The 22,620-nt window shown below is 53.9% G+C and overlaps 1 long non-coding RNA gene and 1 gene segment (V, D, J or C); one reads left to right on the top strand and one right to left on the bottom strand.

Annotated features, from left to right (window-relative positions):
• The window catches only part of LOC122101372, a 52,170-nt gene extending 35,846 nt beyond the window's left edge, over window positions 1–16,324 (bottom strand). Inside the window, exons 1-2 of the long non-coding RNA XR_006146367.1 lie at window positions 16,282–16,324; window positions 8,629–8,630 (exon numbers count right to left, since the gene is read on the bottom strand). This is a non-coding gene — a long non-coding RNA (uncharacterized LOC122101372). The remainder of the gene's footprint in view (window positions 1–8,628; window positions 8,631–16,281) is intronic.
• Window positions 1–22,620, top strand: part of LOC122101352 — a 61,209-nt gene that overhangs the window by 32,717 nt on the left and 5,872 nt on the right. Inside the window, 1 exon segment of the C gene segment in view lies at window positions 15,536–15,572. Coding sequence covers window positions 15,536–15,572 — 37 coding nt within the window.

Here is a 22,620-nt window from a genome sequence, read left to right on the forward strand (position 1 = left end):
ACAAAAACAGACCAGAAGACCAATGGAATAGAATAGAAGATCCAGAAATAAAACCACAGGCCTACAATCAGCTGATATTTGACAAAGGAGCCAAAGACAAACAGTGGAAGAAACACAGCCTCTTCAACCGCTGGTGCTGGGAAAACTGGGCAGCCACATGCAGAAAACTGAAAGTGGACCCCAGCCTATCACCATGCACCAACATCAACTCAAAATGGAATAAAGACCTTAACATCAAACCTGAATCTCTGAAACTACTGCAGGACAGAGTAGGAGAGACACTTGAACTTATAGGCACAGGCAGGAACTTCCTGAACAGTTCCAGGGTCACAAGAAATCAGAGAGAGACTGGGACTACCTTAAAATAAAAAGCTTCTGCACAGCTAAAGCAATCGCAACCAAGCTAGAAAGACAACCGAATAACTGGGAAAAAATATTTAGAAGTAATATATCAGACAAGGGGTTAATATCCAGTATTTACAGGGAACTCAAGAAACTAATCCCTCCCAAACCTAACAAACCAATTACTAAATGGGCAAGGGAACTAAAGAAAGGCTTCTCAGATGAAGAGATAAAAATGGCAAAGGAACACATGAGGAAATGTTCACCATCCCTGATTGTAAAGGAAATGCAAATAAAGACAACCCTGAGATACCACCTTACCCCAGTCAGAATGTCCCACATCCACAAGTCAGCCAACAACAAATGCTGAAGGGCATGCGGAGAAAGAGGAACCCTATTATACTGCTGGTGGGAATGTACACTTATACAACCACTTTGGAAAGCAGTCTGGAGGGTCCTCAGAAAGCTAACTATTGACCTCCCCTATGACCCAGCCATACCACACCTAGGCATCTATCCTGAACAACAGGAACCAGTATACAATTGTGGACACATGCACCTCCATGTTTATTGCAGCACTGTACACAATAGCCAGGATATGGAAACAACCCAGATGCCCCACCACAGATGAATGGATCCAAAAATTGTGGTATCTATACACAATGGAATATTATGCAGCCATTAGAAAGGACAAAATAATGGCATTTGCAGGGAAATGGATGGAGCTAGAAGGAATCATGTTGAGTGAGGTAAGCCAAGAGCAAAGAGACAAATGGCGCATGGTCTCCCTGATAAGTGGATGTTAAATCTAAAACATAACGGGATACAACAAAATTAACAAGGCTTAAGAAACAAAGGACTTCCAGTCATCTGGTTGAATCACTACTAAATAACCCCATGTTGCTGATCACATGTATGGTATATATGTGTACACCGGAGGGAAACCAGGAGGACAACACCTAACTAGAGGGAATCAGGGAAAAACATACAACAGTGGGACCCATCAGCTGCACTGGACATTGTCCAAAATGAACTGAGCAACTCAATGGCAGCGATGGGAGGGAGGGAACAAGTGGGAAAGAGGGAACAGCTGATGCTATGCAAAACAAAAGAAATGTACAGATCACCCATGTGGAAGAAATAACTGTATCACAAAGCTCATAGAATTCATAAATGTTATAGACCATGATAGACAATTTGCCCCATGAAAGTTGGAATGTGTTTGTGACTTTAACTAAGCATCACTATCCCACAATACTGTGAAATTTGAGAAATTATGTAATCACGTAATCACAATAAAGAATTTAAAAGAAAAAAAATTAAAAGAAAAAAAAACCTAAGCATGCCTTAAAAATTTTGTTTAAATGTGTGTGTGAACATGTTCAACATAATCTCATTGTAATACATAAAAACTGTTATCATGGTGTAAAAAGGTATCTTCTTCTATTTCTTGGTACTGATATTTCCTGAAATTTATGTTTCTTAGTCAAGAAATTGTGTGTGGAAGGATTAATGATCAAATGTGCTGTTTGTTCAAAGGAAACGTCTTTATTAAGGGTAGTAGTGAAAGGAATGAGACCCAGCTGGGCTCCTAGCCAGCTGTAACAAAGAACACCAGTAAAGAGATAAGGAAATGTAAACAAAGAGGAAAGCTAGTAAAGAGGGCCTTGGAAAGGGAAACTGAGGAAAGTAAGAATTGTCTTAAATGTTTGTTCCAAATGGAAAAGGTAGAAATTAAGACCAACCCCGGAAGGTTCTAGTAGGTGGTAGATGGTATGAGTATGTCAGAAAGTCTTGTAAGATAAAGCTTATTAAAACTGGTATGTGATCAAGCTAGTTATAGTTGAAATGATTTAAATGTCATTCTTTTTGTCCATCTAAAGTCAAGTGTCTTTAACAGGTCTGTGTAGACATTTGTAAGTAACCAAACAGGAGATGGGACAATCTATCTGTGGGACACGGTCTAGCCCAGATCCTGCCTGGACCATCCTGCCTACCTCCACCATGTCTGGACTCCTGCCTGACTCCATCACACACAGCTGATTCCTGGTGAAAGTCTCGTTTAGATTTACACAAACTAAGACACTTGTGGGACACTCTCTGTAAACCTTTACCAGCCTGACCTGAAAAAGCTGGCTGTTGTTATGCTATTGAAACAGATGTAGGCCAGCAGAGCTTCTTGTGAACTTTGGTTATCAGGTTTTCCAGGCAGCCAAGCTATACCACATCTATTCTAAAACTCTCGACCCATCTATTGAGCTTTGTCATTGCAGAGTTCTGCCAAATATTAGTTGATCAATTCTTAACAGGGTGCAGGTAAGCTCCTCTTCTTCCCATTTTGCTCCTTGTTGCTTTAATTGGAAATAATATTGTTTTTGTGGCAAAGACTGCAGTGCAAAGTCAGCCTGGGCAGAAAAATCCCTGAGATTTCATCTCCCAACTAACCAGCAAAGAGTCAGCCTGGAGGCATGACTCAAAAATTAACCAGTCAAGGGGCTGGGAAGGTGGCTCAGTGGTAGAGTGCTTGCCTCGCATGCATGAGGCCCTGGGTTCCATTCCTCAGCAACACAGAAGCAAAAAAAGCCAGAAGTGGTGCTGTGGCTCAAGTGGTAGAGTGCTACCCTTGAGCTGAAGAGCTGAGGGACAGCACCCAGGCCCAGAGTTCAAGCCCCACAACCAACAAAAAAAATTTTTTTAATTAACCAGTCCAATGCTAAAAGTGGCACTGTAACTCAAGGTGGTAGAGCACTATCCTCAAGCAGAAGTCCTTAGGGACAGTGCCCAGGCCTTGAGTTCAAAGCCCATGAATGCCAACTGAGATGAGTTATCCCAGCAATGAAGCAATGAGCAAACCCCAGGATGAAGTCAATCCTGACAACAAGGAACTGTGGACAGTAGCAAGAGAAGATGATGTCACATCAGCCACTTTGTGCCTGCCAGGAGATCAAGAGAAAATAGTTCATAAGCATGCCTATCTAATATCCATACCAGTCTATCTTCTACCTGGACAGGAACTTACATTCTTGCCTTTGTTACCTATTTCTATTTCCCATCCACACTATATAGTCCAGACATCTATACGCAAGTTACATGGAAATTCCTCCTTCTCTGTAATAGGCCACAACTGGGCTCATACTCCAAATGGAACTTTTCTGGCCTGTGCCCAGGGTGTGTTTTCCTGTGTCATTTGTCATTCATATCAACAGGTCCTGCCACTTTGTAAGCCTTTTGCCCAATCTCACCTTTTTCAAGTTGCTAACAGGATAACAGCCCTCACTCAGGACACCCCCTGGGAGTACTTCAAGGCTGTCCTATTACTGCAGGTACCCAGAGGTTTCGCTTACATTGCCCTGCCCTGCCCGGCGCAGACCTGGACCCTGAAGAGCCCAGCCCCAGAGCAGGAAGTAGCCAGAAAAGACCACGACCTCCCTCCAGACCTCCCTCCACTTTTTATACTCCTTCAGGGCTTTACATGGTGGAAATCTGCTTTGTTCTCCTTATAACAACATGTTGCTCCCCACTCAGCCCATTCTTGTTATATATCCAAAGACCCTAGATGAAGGAATTTCCTCGAGGCCAATTCTTTCTATGCATCCAAAGATGGACTATGAAGGACTGACTCCTGCCTTGTTTTCCCAGGCGCATACAGACACCAGGCAACCCACCAAAGATGAGTGCAGGCTGCCTGACTCCAGCAGGGCAATCACTCTAGGTCTGGCTGTAAATGTCCCATCGTGGGCCCAACCGAAAAGCTCCCCCTCGCTTGACCTAGGAGCTTTCTCATTGACCTCTGCCTCCTTGCCCAGACCTCATAACACCCAGCTCCTGTCCCAGCTCTACACACAGTCTCCAAGCCCACAGGAAGGCTGTGTCCCTCACTGCTCTATCTCAATAAACAGTCCTTGCCTGTGGAAGATGGAGTCCAGCCTGTTTCCTTCCTTTCTCCTCCATTTCCCAACAAGCACAACAAAGGCATAAATTCTGTCAGACAAGTGTTAATTCTTGGGGTGAGAAATGCATCCCTCCAGGAGGAATGCACCTTGTTTTCTCTCTCAGAAGCAAAGTTGGCATGTTTTGGGGGTTGTGGGGCTTGAACTCAGGGCCTGAGTGCTGTCCCTGAGCCTCCTTGTACTAAAGGCTAGTGCTCTACCACCTGAGCCACAGTGCCACCTCCAGTTTTTTTTAGTTAATTGGATATAAGAGTCTCACAGGGACTTTTCTGCCCAGGCTGACTTCAGACTGCAATCGTTGGATCTCAGCCTCCCGTGTTTCTAGGATTATGAGCCACCAGTACCCAGCTAAAGATGGCACTTCTATGTTTCTAAATACATTTCTGACTTCCCTTCACCAGGCCTCATTTTGTTCAATTTATCCTGTCTCATTTTCCCCGAAATGACTTTGGTTCCTTAATCTTTTTTTTAAAATTTATTTATGTATTTATTTTTTGGTCAGTTGTGGGGCTTGAACTCTGGGCCTGGGCGCTGTCCCTCAGCTCTTCCGCTCAAGGCAACACTCTACCACTTGACCCACAGCTCCACTTCTGGTTTTCTGGTGGTTTGTTGGAGATAAGATTTCATGGACTTTTCTACCTAGGCTGGCTTTGAACTGCAATCCTCAGATCTCAGCCTCCTGAAGTAGGTAGGTACAGGTGAGAGCCACTGGCACCCAGCTTGGTTCTTTAATCTTAAGGGTGGTAAATGATGAATGCCTCCTATATTTGCTATAAGCTTACTGTACCACATTTTTCCCTGGTCTATCTTGCTTTATTTCCCCTAAAATGACTATGTTCCCTTAATCTTAAGGGAAGTAGATGGACGAGCTTTAACCTTGAGTTTTTGAACTCTTGGTAGGCATTTGCCATCCCTCATTTTCTCTGGGCTATCCTGCCTCAGTTTGAACTTGCCTGTTAAACGTGGCGGTTTGAACTTGCCTGTTAAACGTGGTGGTTTGAACTTGAAGAGTCTGAGGCCTGGGTGAGCTAGCGGTCATCTTCTGAGGTATGAGTTATGCAGCTGACCATGAACCCCGCCTGGGAATGAACAGAAGAAGCAATTCTCGGGCACTAGGAACATAAACAATCCTTGGGAAAACCGCAGGCAGGCAGGTGCTGGAGGGCATAGTGACCCCATAATCAGGCCGCAAGTGGTGTTTAAGAAAGGAACCCTGCAGTTTAGCACGAATCTCCTTGCACCCTGGATGCAAGCCAACCAGTTTACAGTACGTCAGCCCTCTATCTAACCAACAACCTGTTTCTGCTTTGTAGTGCGCCAGTCATACTATAGAATTGTATTATGATTTTCCTGCGATGTGTAATAATTTGTTGTAAGATGTTATGATGTATACAAAGTCCCTGCCTTCCCTAAAAAAGCATATAAAAAGTACTATAACCCTGGGCTCGGGGCCTCTTAGCGTCACCAGTTACCTGGTGCATGGAGGATCAAGCTCAAGCTTGCAATAAAGACTCTTGCTTTTACATTGGTGATGGTCTCTGATGGTCTTTTGGGTAAGGATTTCCGAATTCAGTTTTATAGTTTGAACTTGCCTGTTAAATGTGGTGGTTTGAACTTGTCTGATAGAGAAAGAAGCCTTCAGTTGGGTCCAAAAAAAAAAAAAACCCCACAAAAAACAATTACTCCAAATCCATGTACGCACAACTATTACAGGTAAAAGATTTTAAAGGAAAAAAAAAAGCCAGGCACTGCTGGCTCACATAATCCTAGCTACTCAGGAAGCTGAGTTTGAGAATTGAGGTTCAAAGCCAGTCCAGGCAGGAGTCTGTGAGACTCTTTTTTTAGTATATATTTTTATTGTAAAAATACTGCACAGAGGGGTTACAGTTACATGAGTAAGGTAATGAGTACACTTCCTATTGAGCATTGTTACCTCCTTTCTTTTTCCCCTACCATCTCTTCCTTCCCCACTTCCCCAACCCCTCCATCCCCCAAGGGACTCTTATCTCCAATATCTGGAAACAGTGCTGGGGCTTAAGTGGTAGAACACTAGCCTTGAGCAGAAAGAAACTCAGGGACAAGACCCAGACTCAGCGTTCAATCCCCAGGACCAGCAACAACAGTAACAAAAAAAAGCTGAAATAACGTTAACAAACTAACAATCCTGGGGAAATTCACTTCTTTTCTCTGCCATAAATGTCAAGGTTTGTGGCAGATGATTCTTACATCCTCTCCCCATGCTTCCTCCTCTGGGAAGGGAAGGGCATCACCTAGCACAGCTGCAAACGGGAAGGCCCTGCCCTGTTTACTGCCAAAGGAGCTTGGCCCAGCCCTGCCTGAGGCTTCCTGAGGAGCTGTCTTAGCTCAGAGAAGACATGGCACCCCTGTAAAAACATGTCTCTGCTCACAGGGCAGAAAAATGGTGGGCACTTTTGGGTATAAAGACAGCACATAGCCAAGGATGGGGGGTAGGATTCTTTTTTTGGGGGGGGGGGGTCTGGTTGTGGGGCCTGAACTCTGGGCCTGGGCGCTGTCCCTCAGCTCTTCAGCTCAAGGCTAGCGCTCTACCACTTGAGCCACAGCACCACTTCCGGCTTTTTTTTTCTGCTTATGTGGTGCTGAGGAATCGAACCCAGGGCCTTAGGCATGCAAGGCAAGCGCTCTACCACTGAGCCACCTTCCCAGCCCAGGGGTAGGATTCTTGATGTTGTATGTTTCTGGATCTGCCTCATGCTGGAGTTTCATCTATGAGAGACCATCCTCCTCTCCAGCATAGTCTGGGCAGTCAGCTATGGCCAGTGATCTTGGGAACCCTCCAGGAACCCAAGGGAACAAGCTACTCTTCTCCCGTGCTACCAACTGGACACTTAGGGTAGGCTCTGTCTTTAGGAACGTGAGGGAGGGGTAAGAGCTGGCATGACCTCCGGAGGAAACTTGGGACATTGCTGCAGAAGCAGAGGGCTGGGCAGTGCAGATACAGAGCAAGACTCACCCGGCCCCAACAGCGCTCTTCCCTCTGGGTGCTGTTGGCTGCACATCCAGATTGGCCTGATGTATTCTGGACTTCATGGAAAGGAAGGGGTGAGGGAGGTGTGCTCCTGCCCCAAAGAAGCAAGTGAGCTCACAGTCCTCTGGTCTCAGTCTCGGATTCTGGCCCCAAAACCTGGCTCCATCATTGAGACCCATCACAGGAGCAGCAGCTCCTACCCCAGAGAGGAGAGAGCAAAACAAGGGGCTGATTAGCAGCAGGCCCCTCTGGGGTGTGGGGACAGCTCAGCCAGGGCATGTGGCAATGTTCCCGCACGGAGGTGTGAAGAAGATAAGGGCTCCTTCGTTTGGAAAGCCAGAGGGGCCATGACCACGCCTTGCTGCCCTGGCTGCCTGCGCAGGTGCTTCTGACTGCCATGGCCTCTCTCCTCTAAAGCGAGTGCCAAGATGCGACGCAGACCTCACTGGGCACCCCAGGCGCTGCCACAGGGTGAGGCACAGCTGGCTACTGTGGCTGAAGACATCCCTGCCCTCGCCAGTCCCCTTCCTCCAGGTGGGATGATATTCTCTCCACTGCTCAGGGTTGCTCCCATCAGCCCTTTCTCTGAGCTGTGTGGAGTGTGGGTATGAGCAAGGTCTCTCCAATATCATGCTCCCTACACATCACCCGATGGCTCGACAGCATGAGCGGCGCCTCTCCCACTGCTCTGCTCCTCCTCCTCACTCTTGCTTCCCGCTGCCTCCAGGGCTCAGGGTACAGGCAGAGGCAGTCTGCTTGTTCTCACCTGACTCTCCCTCCCCGCTCCTGTCACACCTGTGGCGTCCCAGGAGCAGCACCACATCCCTTTGTAGCACTTAGGACCCACTAAATGCAGCAGAACCCCTTTCTGAGCAGAGCAATGTGAGAGCGTGGACACTTCCCTCCCCGGAATCAAGCACGCCCTGCGTCCAGGGCCCGAGGCCGCACCCTCTGCTCCTGAGGAGCCCATGGCGTCCAGGGTCCGAGGCCGCACCCTCTGCTCCTGAGGAGCCTGTGGCGTCCTCACAGCTTCTGCTCCAGCCAGTCTGCTGCAGAGTCAGGCCTGGGGGGGCCCGATGAGCCCCCAGGGCTCAGGGGCACTCACACCTGAAGGATCACCTGACCCACCCCGTCCCACCGTGAGCACCATCAGTCACCTCTGAGCAGATGTCAAGCCTCCTCTGCGACATCTCCAGATCAAACGTGAGGAGCACAGTCAATCCAAGGCCCTCTCGGGCCCTCTCTCAGGCAAACAGCCTCTGCCCTGGCACTTTGCACTGATCCATCATCCCATTGTGTGTCACTTGCGGGAGCACATGCCTGTAACACGCCTGTAACACAGCTGTGCCTTCCAGGATAGGCCACAGGTGAACAGGACAGGGATGTGCTTCCAACAGGGACATTTATGCTGCAAAAGAGTTACGACAGGTTGAGGACTCACTGTGTGTGACACGGTGGGGACGTGGTCAGGACTCACTGTGTGTGACACGGCGAGGACGTGGTCAGGACTCACTGTGTGTGACACGGTAGGGACGTGGTCAGGACTCACTGTGTGTGACACGGGGGGGACGTGGTCAGGACTCACTGTGTGTGACACGGGGGGGACGTGGTCAGGACTCACTGTGTGTGACATTATGGGGACGTGGTCAGGACTCACTGTGTGTGACACGGTGGGGACGTGGTCAGGACTCACTGTGTGTGACACGGTGGGGACGTGGTCAGGACTCACTGTGTGTGACACGGCGAGGACGTGGTCAGGACTCACTGTGTGTGACACGGTGGGGACGTGGTCAGGACTCACTGTGACACGGTGGGGACGTGGTCAGGACTCACTGTGTGTGACACGGTGGGGACGTGGTCAGGACTCACTGTGTGTGACACGGTGAGGACGTGGTCAGGACTCACTGTGTGTGACATTATGGGGACGTGGTCAGGACTCACTGTGTGTGACACGGGGGGGTCGTGGTCAGGACTCACTGTGTGTGACACAGTGGGGACATGGTCAGGACTCACTGTGTGTGACACGGTGGGGACGTGGTCAGGACTCACTGTGTGTGACACGGTGGGGACGTGGTCAGGACTCACTGTGTGTGACACGGTGGGGACGTGGTCAGGACTCACTGTGTGTGACACGGTGGGGACGTGGTCAGGACTCACTGTGTGTGACACGGTGGGGACGTGGTCAGGACTCACTGTGTGTGACACGGTGGGGACGTGGTCAGGACTCACTGTGTGTGACACGGTGGGGACGTGGTCAGGACTCACTGTGTGTGACACGGGGGGGACGTGGTCAGGACTCACTGTGTGTGACACGGTGGGGACGTGGTCAGGACTCACTGTGTGTGACACGGGGGGGACGTGGTCAGGACTCACTGTGTGTGACACGGTGGGGACGTGGTCAGGACTCACTGTGTGTGACACGGTGGGGACGTGGTCAGGACTCACTGTGTGTGACACGGGGGGGACGTGGTCAGGACTCACTGTGTGTGACACGGGGGGGACGTGGTCAGGACTCACTGTGTGTGACATTATGGGGACGTGGTCAGGACTCACTGTGTGTGACACGGTGGGGACGTGGTCAGGACTCACTGTGTGTGACACGGGGGGGACGTGGTCAGGACTCACTGTGTGTGACACGGTGGGGACGTGGTCAGGACTCACTGTGACACGGGGGGGACGTGGTCAGGACTCACTGTGTGTGACACGGTGGGGACGTGGTCAGGACTCACTGTGTGTGACACGGGGGGGCCGTGGTCAGGACTCACTGTGTGTGACATTATGGGGACGTGGTCAGGACTCACTGTGTGTGACACGGTGGGGACGTGGTCAGGACTCACTGTGTGTGACACGGTGGGGACGTGGTCAGGACTCACTGTGTGTGACACGGTGGGGACGTGGTCAGGACTCACTGTGTGTGACACGGTGAGGACGTGGTCAGGACTCACTGTGACACGGGGGGGACGTGGTCAGGACTCACTGTGACACGGTGGGGACGTGGTCAGGACTCACTGTGTGTGACATGGTGGGGACGTGGTCAGGACTCACTGTGTGTGACACGGGGGGGACGTGGTCAGGACTCACTGTGACACGGGGGGGACGTGGTCAGGACTCACTGTGACACGGGGGGGACGTGGTCAGGACTCACTGTGACACGGGGGGGACGTGGTCAGGACTCACTGTGTGTGACACGGGGGGGACGTGGTCAGGACTCACTGTGTGTGACACGGTGGGGACGTGGTCAGGACTCACTGTGTGTGACACGGGGGGGACGTGGTCAGGACTCACTGTGTGTGACATGGTGGGGACGTGGTCAGGACTCACTGTGTGTGACACGGTGGGGTCGTGGTCAGGACTCACTGTGTGTGACACGGTGGGGACGTGGTCAGGACTCACTGTGTGTGACACGGGGGGGACATGGTCAGGACTCACTGTGTGTGACACGGGGGGGACATGGTCAGGACTCACTGTGTGTGACACGGGGGGGACATGGTCAGGACTCACTGTGTGTGACACGGTGAGTGAGGACGTGGTCAGGACTCACTGTGTGTGACACGGTGGGGTCGTGGTCAGGACTCACTGTGTGTGACACGGGGGGGCCGTGGTCAGGACTCACTGTGTGTGACACAGGGGGGTCGTGGTCAGGACTCACTGTGACACGGTGAGGACGTGGTCAGGACTCACTGTGTGTGACATTATGGGGACGTGGTCAGGACTCACTGTGTGTGACATGGTGGGGACGTGGTCAGGACTCACTGTGTGTGACACGGGGGGGCCGTGGTCAGGACTCACTGTGTGTGACACGGGGGAGTCGTGGTCAGGACTCACTGTGTGTGACACGGTGGGGACGTGGTCAGGACTCACTGTGTGTGACACGGTGGGGACGTGGTCAGGACTCACTGTGTGTGACACGGGGGGGACGTGGTCAGGACTCACTGTGACACGGTGAGGACGTGGTCAGGACTCACTGTGTGTGACACGGTGGGGACGTGGTCAGGACTCACTGTGACACAGGGGGGACGTGGTCAGGACTCACTGTGTGTGACACGGTGGGGACGTGGTCAGGACTCACTGTGTGTGACACGGTGGGGACGTGGTCAGGACTCACTGTGTGTGACACGGGGGAGTCGTGTTCAGGACTCACTGTGTGTGACATTATGGGGACGTGGTCAGGACTCACTGTGTGTGACACGGGGGGGACGTGGTCAGGACTCACTGTGTGTGACACGGGGGGGACGTGGTCAGGACTCACTGTGTGTGACACGGTGGGGACGTGGTCAGGACTCACTGTGTGTGACACGGTGAGGACGTGGTCAGGACTCACTGTGTGTGACACGGGGGAGTCGTGGTCAGGACTCACTGTGTGTGACACGGTGGGGACGTGGTCAGGACTCACTGTGTGTGACACGGGGGAGTCGTGGTCAGGACTCACTGTGTGTGACATTATGGGGACGTGGTCAGGACTCACTGTGTGTGACACGGGGGGGACGTGGTCAGGACTCACTGTGTGTGACACGGTGAGGACGTGGTCAGGACTCACTGTGTGTGACATTATGGGGACGTGGTCAGGACTCACTGTGTGTGACACGGTGCGGACGTGGTCAGGACTCACTGTGTGTGACACGGTGGGGACGTGGTCAGGACTCACTGTGTGTGACACGGTGAGGACGTGGTCAGGACTCACTGTGTGTGACATTATGGGGACGTGGTCAGGACTCACTGTGTGTGACACGGTGGGGTCGTGGTCAGGACTCACTGTGTGTGACATGGTGCGGACGTGGTCAGGACTCACTGTGTGTGACACGGTGAGGTCATCATCAGGACTGATTATGAAGCACTGGGTGCCCTGACCTCCGACCTTTGACAGTTCTACACATGGTGGCCGGAAGAAATGGGGAGGACGAGTATCTAGTCTGAGGACCCTCTGAATGTCAGATCCTCACGTGGACCCTCAGGACGTGCCACACTTGGAGAGGACCAGGCCTCAGAAGGCAGACAGAGTCTGCAGTGTGGGAGCTCCAGAATGTTTGCAGTCCGGGATGCATGCAGACCAGGTGGGGGCTGGGCGAAGCACACCCTGCCCCAGTCCGGAACTGAGGCGCTAACTGCGGAAGCAAGCACTTCCTGAAGGGGCAAGGCAGTCCTACCCTCTCAAATGATCAATTTTAACAGCCCCAAAATAGATGACAGGAGGAAGAGACTGCAAGGGGTTCTGTTTGATCCTAAATCAAAGGGAACGTGGGACAGCAGTGTTGCACCACAGTGGAGGTTCCAGCACATAGCCTCAGGGTAGGTCTCCAGTGATCCTGCAGAGTCTCAGTATCAGACTCCAGTGATCCTGCAGAGTCTTGGGATAGCATGCCAGAGATCCTGCAGAGTCTCGGGATAGCACGCCAGAGATCCTGCAGAGTCTCGGGATAGCATGCCAGTGATCCTGCAGAGTCTTGGGATAGCATGCCAGAGATCCTGCAGAGTCTTAGGATAGCATGCCAGAGATCCTGCAGAGTCTCGGGATAGCACACCAGTGATCCTGCAGAGTCTCAGGATAGCACGCCAGTGATCCTGCAGAGTCTTGGGATAGCATGCCAGAGATCCTGCAGAGTCTCGGGATAGCATGCCAGTGATCCTGCAGAGTCTTGGGATAGCACGCCAGTGATCCTGCAGAGTCTTGGGATAGCATGCCAGGCATCCTGCAGAGTCTCAGTATCGGACTCCAGTGATCCTGCAGAGTCTCGGGATAGCACTCCAGTGATCCTGCAGAGTCTCGGGATAACATGCCAGGGATCCTGCAGAGTCTCCGGATTGGACTCCAGTGATCCTGCAGAGTCTTGGGATAGCATGCCAGGGATCCTGCAGAGTCTCCGGATTGGACTCCAGTGATCCTGCAGAGTCTCAGTATCGGACTCCAGTGATCCTGCAGAGTCTCAGGATAACACACTAGTGACCCTGCAGAGTCTCAGGATAGAACACCAGAGATCCTGCAGAGTCACCGGATAGCACACCAGAGATCCTGCAGAGTCTCGGGATAACATGCCAGGGATCCTGCAGAGTCTCAGGATAGCACACCAGAGATCCTGCAGAGTCTCAGGATAGCACACTAGTGATCGAACACCAGAGATCCTGCAGAGTCTCGGGATAGCACACTAGTGATCCTGCAGAGTCTCAGGATAGAACAGCAGAGATCCTGCAGAGTCTCGGGATAACATGCCAGTGATCCTGCAGAGTCTCCGGATTGGACTCCAGTGATCCTGCAGAGTCTCGGGATAGCACGCCAGTGATCCTGCAGAGTCTCGGGATAGCACGCCAGTGATCCTGCAGAGTCTTGGGATAGCATGCCAGAGATCCTGCAGAGTCTCGGGATAGCACACCAGGCATCCTGCAGAGTCTCAGTATCGGACTCCAGTGATCCTGCAGAGTCTCGGGATAGCACTCCAGTGATCCTGCAGAGTCTCGGGATAACATGCCAGGGATCCTGCAGAGTCTCCGGATTGGACTCCAGTGATCCTGCAGAGTCTCAGTATCGGACTCCAGTGATCCTGCAGAGTCTCAGGATAGCACACTAGTGATCCTGCAGAGTCTCAGGATAGAACACCAGAGATCCTGCAGAGTCACAGGATAGCACACTAGTGATCGAACACCAGAGATTCTGCAGAGTCTCGGGATAGCACACTAGTGATCGAACACCAGAGATCCTGCAGAGTCTTGGGATAGCACACTAGTGATCCTGCAGAGTCTCAGGATAGAACACCAGAGATCCTGCAGAGTCTCGGGATAACATGCCAGGGATCCTGCAGAGTCTCCGGATTGGACTCCAGTGATCCTGCAGAGTCTCAGTATCGAACTCCAGTGATCCTGCAGAGTCTCAGGATAGCAAGCCAGTGATCCTACAGAGTTTCAGAATAGCACGCCAGTGGTCCTGCAGAGTTGGGATAGCATGCCAGTGATCTGCAGAGTCTCAGGATAGCATGCCAGTGATCCTGCAGTCTCAGTATCGGACTCCAGGGTTCCCCTAGAATGGATCTGCAGGCTGTCCCATGACCTGGCATTTACTTCCCGTCTCCCACAGACATTTCAGCATGTCGTCTCCCATGTCCTCCCTGAGTAGCACTTCCGGGAGTACCCTGCCTCCTTCCTCAGTGGCCCATGTGTCAGTTCCCAGGCCCTGCTTACACCTGACCTCTATGCCTCCTCAACTCCTTAAAATTCTACTCCTTCTTCACTAAGGGGTCTAGCCTGGCCCAAGGTCTTATAAGTAATGCATAGAGCCTTCTCTCTCCCTGAGGACCACGCAAGGTCAGGTGAGGACAGCCTGTGCCGGTCTGACCACTTAGCCCTCCACTTGCACCCATCCACGGCAGAGCTCAGACTCTTCCCGAAGGCCTAGAAGCTCCAGAGAGACAGATAAGGACACAGCCATCCCCAGAAGCAGGCGACCCAGCACTAAGACAGCTGCCATCATCATCGTGGAGGACACTGAGCAGGAAGAATGCCTGGAGTCCCAGGGCTCACCGCAGGGATGCCCACCTCTGGTGCCTGGGTCATCACCACCCAGGAGAGGCACCACACCACCGCCAGGGCAGGCCTTTCTCCAGCTGACACTCCAGGTGAGTGAAAGACAGGGGTGCAATCTGCCTCATGTCCACTCTAATTCCTAAAAGTGAGAGGTTCTGGGCAACTTCCTGCATGAGTGATCTTCTCTGGGGTTGTGGTTGGCTCCCGACTGGGCAACTGGGATGGGAGGAGCCAGGAGCTCTGTGGCTGACAGGAGGTTTTGGCTGAGCAAGGAACCACAGTGCTAACTGGAACCACAGTGATGGACAGTTCTACAAAAACCCAGCTCAAAAGCTTTCTTAGGGCAGCCTGCAGAGCTCCACAGATCTGAAGAAATCAGGACAGAAGAGACTTTGTCCATCTTGGAGGGTGAGAGGAGCTTTCCTGAGGGACAGGAGGCCAGCAGAAGAGAGTGGCATGGATGGGGACTGGAGCCCTGAAATCAATATCAGAGGGGTGAGGCAGGGGCCCTGTAGCCCACAGCCTGCTGGGAACCAAGAGGCAGGTGTCAGGATCTGAGGCAGGTGTCAGGATCTGAGGCAGGTGTCAGAGTTTGCCAGGGCTGTGGGTGGGCGTGGCCACATCTTCAAGCAGAGAGCAGACTCTCAAGGGGTCTGGGAGACCATGGCTTTGGTATTCTATGGCCTCAAGTACAGGGCTAGCTCACTGTGTCTATGATTACTTTGAGCACTGGGGCCAGGGCACCCTGGTCACCGTCTCCTCAGGTAAGCTGGTTTTCTTTCTGCCTCTGTCTGGAACTGGGAAAAACCATGCCACGGGTCCACTGTTTTGTGTATAGCTGTCTGGGACTCACGGGGGTCTCTGGGCTGTGGGTTCTGCATCCTGCCAATGGCTTTTCTGAGGCGTGGGGGTGGAGGACAGGGAGAGCTGAGGGCCACACTGGGCTGTGGTAACCAGGGGAGGCAGGCCAGCTGGGCTCCTGGGGAGTCAGGTTTTTGTAGATGCCCTAAAGGGGTCTGAGGCAGTGTGACTACTTTGCTTACTGGGGCTCCGGAACCCTGGTCACCGTCTCCTCAGGTGAGTCCTGCGTCTGAGAAGTGTTGGGAGGAAGGGTGGGGAGTTTATGAACAGGGCCAGCAGGAAAGCAGATACTGTGTTACTGGTACTTGGATTTCTGGGGCCAGGGCACCCTGGTCACCGTCTCCTCAGGTAAGCTGGTTTTCTTTCTGCCTCTGTCTGGAACTGGGAAAGACCGTGCCATGGGTCCGTTGTTTTGCGTAGAGCCGTCTCGGGGTCACTGCAGTCTCTGGGGCTGTGGGCTCTGCGTCCTGCGGATGGCTTTTCTGAGGGACAGGACGGGGGGAGCTAAGGGCCACACTGGGCTGTGGTAACCAGGGGAGGCAGGCCAGCCGGGCTCCTGGGGGCGTCAGGTTTTTGTAGATGCCCTAAAGGGGTCTGAGGCAGTGTGACTACTTTGACTACTGGGGCCAGGGCACCCTGGTCACCGTCTCCTCAGGTGAGTCCTTTCAGCCCCTCTCCTCTACTTACTTTGGAGAAGTTTGCACTATTTGGAGGGGAGGGAAAGCGAGTGTGTCTGAATCTCAGGTCGGTGTGGACAAGGCAGCCTGGGGTCCGGGAAGAGGGGTCTCCGACTCCACAGACAGATGCCTTCTACTTGTGGATTCTGCAGCCGGGACCCCGCCGCGGGTCCAGGCTCTCCTTGGCCACCAGGGTCCCCAGTCGCTACTGTCCCCGGTCCTCATGGGGCTCCTGTCCAGAGGACCCGGGAAGACCCCTGTTCTCACCAAGTGCCCTCCCATGGTTGATTGCCTGGGATGGGACCCTGGTCTCCTTTTCCTCTAGTGGGTCCTGCCTTTTTCTTAGTTTAACTGCACTTGATCCAGATCATTTGGGGGACTCAGAAAGGGAGCTAGTGAGAGGGTCCCCACAAACGGGCCTGCAGATCCCAAAGCTGGGCCAGGGGAGCCCAGGACGGTTCTCCTCACTGGCTGTGGGGTGGCCCCCTCCTCTGCGGGCCAGCCTGGGACGGCTGCGGCCAGCTGGATCTGCCCCCGTTCAGGGACGGCTACGCTCCTAGGCGAACTGGGGACTTACTCATTGGAAGTCACACTTTCCAGGCCAGTGGCAGTTTGGCTTTTGAGAGTCTAGACTGGAATTTTTGGTGGCTCCAGCCGCGTCTGGCCAGTGGGAGCAAGGGCCATCTAGGATAATAACCTGAACTGTCAGCTCTGATGTGGTGTCTGAGACCAGTTGGAGTGTGGGTGACAGGGGCCGTGGCAGTAAAGCACCGAGGTTTATGTAGGATGTGGATGGGGACTCCACCATTGTGATAATGCCTTAGATATCTGGGGTCTGGGGACCCAAGTCACCGTCTCCTCAGGTAAGAACTGCCTCTCTGGGGCCTTCATCTTCTGCCTGTGGGGTTTGCTGAGCATCACAGAGCGGTCCTTGGGACGTGTCCCCAGAGGGACCCAGGCAGGCTGGGCAGGGACAGCCAGGGGCTGGAGCGTCTCTGGGCTCTGAGAGCCTCCTTGGGTTTTCTGATGCTTTTGGAAAGCTGGACTAAGGACAGGCACCTCTGCTGGTGTGGCTCCAGGGACAGACATGATGCTAAGCCGGTCCCAGTGACCGGAGGGCAACCGCGACTGTGCTGGGCGACTCCGCGTGGGAGTCGCCCGCTGGTGACAGCATCTGCGGGGCGTGGTAGCCAGGCCGATGGTCCGGGTGGAAGGCTTTCTTCCACACAGCAAGGGATGTGCTGAGCTACATTGTGTCTTAAGTTCTATATTGGTTGGAAAGAGAATTGTCTGGAAAAGTGTATTTGGTGTCGGTCTTGTGATGGATGTGCCTTTCTTGAGAGAAAGGGCAGCCGCTGCCCAGCGGTTTGGGGAGGCCGGGGGGTGGGGGGAGCGTCTGCGAGAAAAAGCCGACCGACCGGAGAGCCTGAGTGTTAGAAGACAAGGCTGTCTTTGAAGGGGCTCCCAGGAAGCAAAGTGTAACTTAGAAACATGAGAGACTCTCAACTGTATTTGATTTTTTAATGTCTAGGTGTTTAGAATTCTCTCAACTGTATTTGATTTTTTAATGTCTAGGCGTTTAGAATTCTTCTCTCAACTGTATTTGATTTTGTAATGTCTAGGCGTTTAGAATTCTTATCCCTCAGTTGTCATGAGGCATTTGGAATTGGTATTCCGAGTCCAGCCAAGGAGCCACCCTTGGTTCAGGACTGAGATTTGATCAAAACAAATTAAGTTTATTTTTTAATTGGTTGAGCAATGCCAGGAGCAGTTGCTGAGTTAGAGTCAAGATGCCCCCCCCCCCCCCCCCCCCGCCAGGACACCTGCTGCGGGCATCAGGAAGCTAATCATGTCAAGTCTATTTCAGGAACCAAAAAAACCCACAACGGGTGAATTTATAGCTATCGTTGTCAAAATGTGGTTTTGAAATGTTTTGCCCAGCACCACAGATCTGAAAGTTCCCACTGAGCAAAACAACACCTGGATAATTTGCATTTCTAAAATAAAGTGAGGATCCTGACCGAAACTGGAAAGATCCTCTTTTAACTTTGTGCATTCAATTTTTCAGTCTAAGCTTACCGACTTCTCATTTGCTGAAAATTAGCTTATCCACTTCTAAATAATACTAATTTTTAAGTAAGGTTTGACAACTAAGAAACTGAACTGCCTTCAGGCATTTTATCTTTTATTGCTAATTTAAAAAAATTCTTTTAGTTACTTTGCTGTTGCTCTCTGTGATAATCAATTTAACCTTTTCCCCCAATATCTGAAGCCATATTTTTACATAACTATAATCTTGTCAATTTTCTCCTTATGATTAAGAAGAAAAACTTTGATATTCTGATAACGATACCTTCCTAAGTATCTACCATGACCACTTCTTGAGATAAATCTTTGGTTAAATGGGTAGAATTTTCTTGGATTATTTCAGTTAAGTATATTAGTTGGTAAATTAAGAAGGAACCCAGTCAGAGTGCAAAAGAAAGGAATTTGTACCCCTGTGGACAAACAAGCTCTGCTCTGAACAGCCACCAGCCGCCCCTGTTGAAGGGGTGCGGGTGCGGCGGCTGAAGGTAGGCTGCCGCTGGCCAGGCCTAGGCCTCCTGGCTATCCCTCAGACGGGCAAATATGCAGTTGTGGCTTCCACCACCCGTCCACTGGCTGTCCATGACTCGGGCATTTTTCATGGGCCTGGAGGAATCACTCCACGCACAGACCCCGGACCCCCAGTGACCCCGCGCCGGCACGGTAAGCCGAAGGCAGCTCGCTCTGCGATATGCCGCTCTTCAAGTGTCTTCTCGTTGAAGGGGATCAGTCCTCAGCCGTCGTCTTGGTGGGGAGGATGGATGCGTGACTTCTTTGAGTGACAATTGCCTGGGTCATTTACCTTCAACTCTCCCTAAAAGAGAGAACTCTCCCTTCAAGGAGAAACAGGATGCTGGGCTGCATATCAACTATTGATTGTGCTGCTTAAAATACACAAAAGACCACCAACAGGGTCTCCGTTTAAGTTTTAGCTGCAAGTTTGAGTTTTCCCTCTTTCTTGTGACTTCTAAAGAGCTTTTATGGCCAACAGAAGAGTTGTTCAGTGGTAAATTCTGATAGACATTCTGGTTGTTGCTGATGATGGTTTTAATCTAGAGTGACATTAAGGCCGGAAGCTAATTTTACACTCAGAATGGAGTGATTCTGGATAAGGGGTCCTGAGGGAGTCAGCGGCTCTAGGGGAGTCTAGACTCCCCTTAGGTGCCCCCTACCCTTGGCAAAGCAGTGGACTCTGGAGAACAAATAGCTTGTCATTGGAAATGACCTTATGTATTTCTATCTGAACTCCAAGGTGTTTTAGTAAGTTTTACAGTTGGCAGGAAATACTCTTCCCGGTTATTGAAGGCTAAGGCAAATGAGCCAGCTTGGACGTCGAAAGGCAGAGCAGTGGTAGGCAGAGAGCCAGGGCCATGGGAGGAATCAGGCTTCGCTGACACAAGTGCCTTGGCCTGGCTCTTCAGGAATGACTTATAGCATTGTTCAGAAGGCTAGAGAAGAACCAGGCTGGCCACGCGGCCGGAGCTAACCAGAATGAACAGGGCTGAGCTGAGCTGAGCTGAGCTGAGCTGAGCTGGGCTAAACTGAGCTGAGTGCAGCTGGGGTGAGCTGAGCTGAGCTGGGCTGAGCTGAACTGAGCTGGGGTAAACTGAGTTGAGCTGGGGTGAGCTGAGTTGAGCTGGGCTGGGCTGAGTTGAGCTGAGCTGAGCTGGGCTGGGCTGGGCTGAACTGAGCTGAGCTGGGCTGGCTGGGCTGAACTGAGCTGAGCTGGGCTGGGCTGGGCTGGGGTGAACTGAGCTGGGCTGAGCTGGGCTGAGCTGAGCTGGGCTGGGGTGAGCTGAACTGGGCTGGGGTGAGCTGAGCTGAGCTGAACTGGGCTGGGGTGAGCTGAACTGAGCTGAGCTGGGCTGGGCTGGGCTGGGCTGAACTGAGCTGAGCTGGGGTGAGCTGGGCTGGGCTGGGGTGAGCTGGGCTGGGCTGGGCTGAGCTGAGCTGGGCTGGGCTGAGCTGAGCTGAGCTGGGCTGGGCTGAGCTGAGCTGAGCTGGGCTGAGCTGGGCTGGGCTGAGCTGGGCTGGGCTGAGCTGGGCTGGCTGGGCTGAGCTGAGCTGGGCTGGGCTGGGCTGAGCTGGGCTGGGGTGAGCTGAGCTGGGCTGGGCTGGGCTGAGCTGAGCTGGGCTGGGCTGGGCTGAGCTGGGCTGGGGTGAGCTGAGCTGGGGTGAGCTGAGCTGGGCTGGGCTGAGCTGGGCTGGGCTGGGCTGGGGTGAGCTGAACTGGGCTGGGGTGAGCTGAGCTGAGCTGAACTGGGCTGGGCTGAGCTGAGCTGGGCTGGGCTGAGCTGGGCTGGGGTGAGCTGAACTGAGCTGAACTGAGCTGAACTGGGCTGGGCTGGGCTGAGCTGGGCTGGGGTGAGCTGAGCTGAGCTGAACTGGGCTGGGCTGGGCTGAGCTGGGCTGGGGTGAGCTGAGCTGGGGTGAGCTGAGCTGGGCTGGGCTGAGCTGGGCTGGGCTGGGCTGGGCTGGGCTGGGGTGAGCTGAACTGGGCTGGGGTGAGCTGAGCTGAGCTGAACTGGGCTGGGCTGAGCTGAGCTGGACTGGGCTGGGCTGGGCTGGGCTGAGCTGGGCTGGGGTGAGCTGAGCTGGACTGGGCTGGGCTGGGCTGAGCTGAGCTGGGCTGGGCTGAGCTGGGCTGGGGTGAGCTGAGCTGGGGTGAGCTGGGCTGGGCTGGGGTGAGCTGAGCTGAGCTGGGCTGAGCTGGGCTGGGCTGAGCTGGGCTGAGCTGGGCTGGGCTGGGCTGTGCTGGGCTGGGCTGGGCTGGGCTGGGCTGAGCTGGGCTGAGCTGAGCTGAGCTGAGCTGGGTTGGGCTGGGCTGAGCTGAGCTGGGCTGGGCTGAGCTGAGCTGGGCTGGGCTGGGCTGAGCTGGGCTGGGGTGAGCTGAACTGGGCTGGGGTGAGCTGAGCTGAGCTGAACTGGGCTGGAGTGAGCTGAGCTGGGCTGGGCTGGGCTGGGGTGAGCTGAGATGGGCTGGGCTGGGCTGGGCTGAGCTGGGCTGGGGTGAGCTGAGCTGAGCTGGGCTGGGCTGGGGTGAGCTGGGCTGGGGTGAGCTGGGCTGGGGTGAGCTTAGCTGGGCTGAGCTGAGCTGAGCTGAGCTGGGCTGGGCTGGGCTGGAGTGAGCTGAACTGGGCTGGGTTGAGCTGAGCTGAGCTGGGCTGGGCTGAGCTGAGCTGAGCTGGGCTGAGCTGGGCTGGGCTGAGCTGGGCTGGGGTGAGCTGAACTGGGCTGGGGTGAGCTGAGCTAGGCTGGGCTGAGCTGGGCTGGGCTGAGCTGGGCTGAGCTGGGCTGGGCTTAGCTGAACTGGGCTGAGCTGGGCTGAGCTGGGCTGGGCTGGGCTGAGCTGAGCTGGGGTGAGCTGGGCTGGGGTGAGCTGAGCTGGGGTGAGCTGAGCTGGGCTGAGCTGGGCTGGGCTGAGCTGGGCTGAGCTGGGCTGGGCTGAGCTGGGCTGAGCTGGGGTGAGCTGGGCTGGGGTGAGCTGAGCTGAGCTGAGCTGGGCTGAGCTGGGCTGGGCTGGGCTGGGCTGGGCTGAGCTGGGCTGAGCTGGGCTGAGGTGAGCTGAGCTGAGCTGGGCTGGGCTGGGCTGGGCTGGGCTGAGCTGGGCTGGGGTGAGCTGAGCTGGGCTGGGCTGAGCTGAGCTGAGCTGGGCTGAGCTGGGCTGGGCTGGGCTGGGCTGGGCTGGGCTGGGCTGAGCTGGGCTGGGCTGGGCTGGGCTGAGCTGAGCTGGGCTGGGGTGAGCTGAGCTGAGCTGGGCTGGGCTGAGATGGGCTGGGCTGAGATGGGCTGGGCTGGGCTGAGTTGAGCTGAGCTGAGCTGAGCTGAGCTGGGGTGAGCTGGGCTGGGGTGAGCTGAGCTGGGGTGAGCTGAGCTGGGCTGAGCTGGGCTGGGCTGAGCTGGGCTGAGCTGGGCTGGGCTGAGCTGGGCTGAGCTGGGGTGAGCTGGGCTGGGGTGAGCTGGGCTGGGGTGAGCTGAGCTGGGGTGAGCTGGGCTGGGCTGGGCTGAGCTGGGCTGGGCTGAGCTGGGGTGAGCTGAGCTGGGCTGGGCTGAGCTGGGCTGGGCTGGGCTGGGCTGGGCTGGGCTGAGCTGGGCTGGGGTGAGCTGAACTGAGCTGGGCTGGGGTGAGCTGAGCTAGGCTGGGCTGAGCTGGGCTGGGCTGAGCTAGGCTGAGCTGGGCTGAGCTGGG

This window comes from Dipodomys spectabilis, unplaced genomic scaffold (assembly GCF_019054845.1).
Source record: "Dipodomys spectabilis isolate Male_0828 unplaced genomic scaffold, ASM1905484v1 ptg000657l, whole genome shotgun sequence".
In the NCBI taxonomy this organism is placed as follows: Eukaryota; Metazoa; Chordata; class Mammalia; order Rodentia; family Heteromyidae; genus Dipodomys; species Dipodomys spectabilis.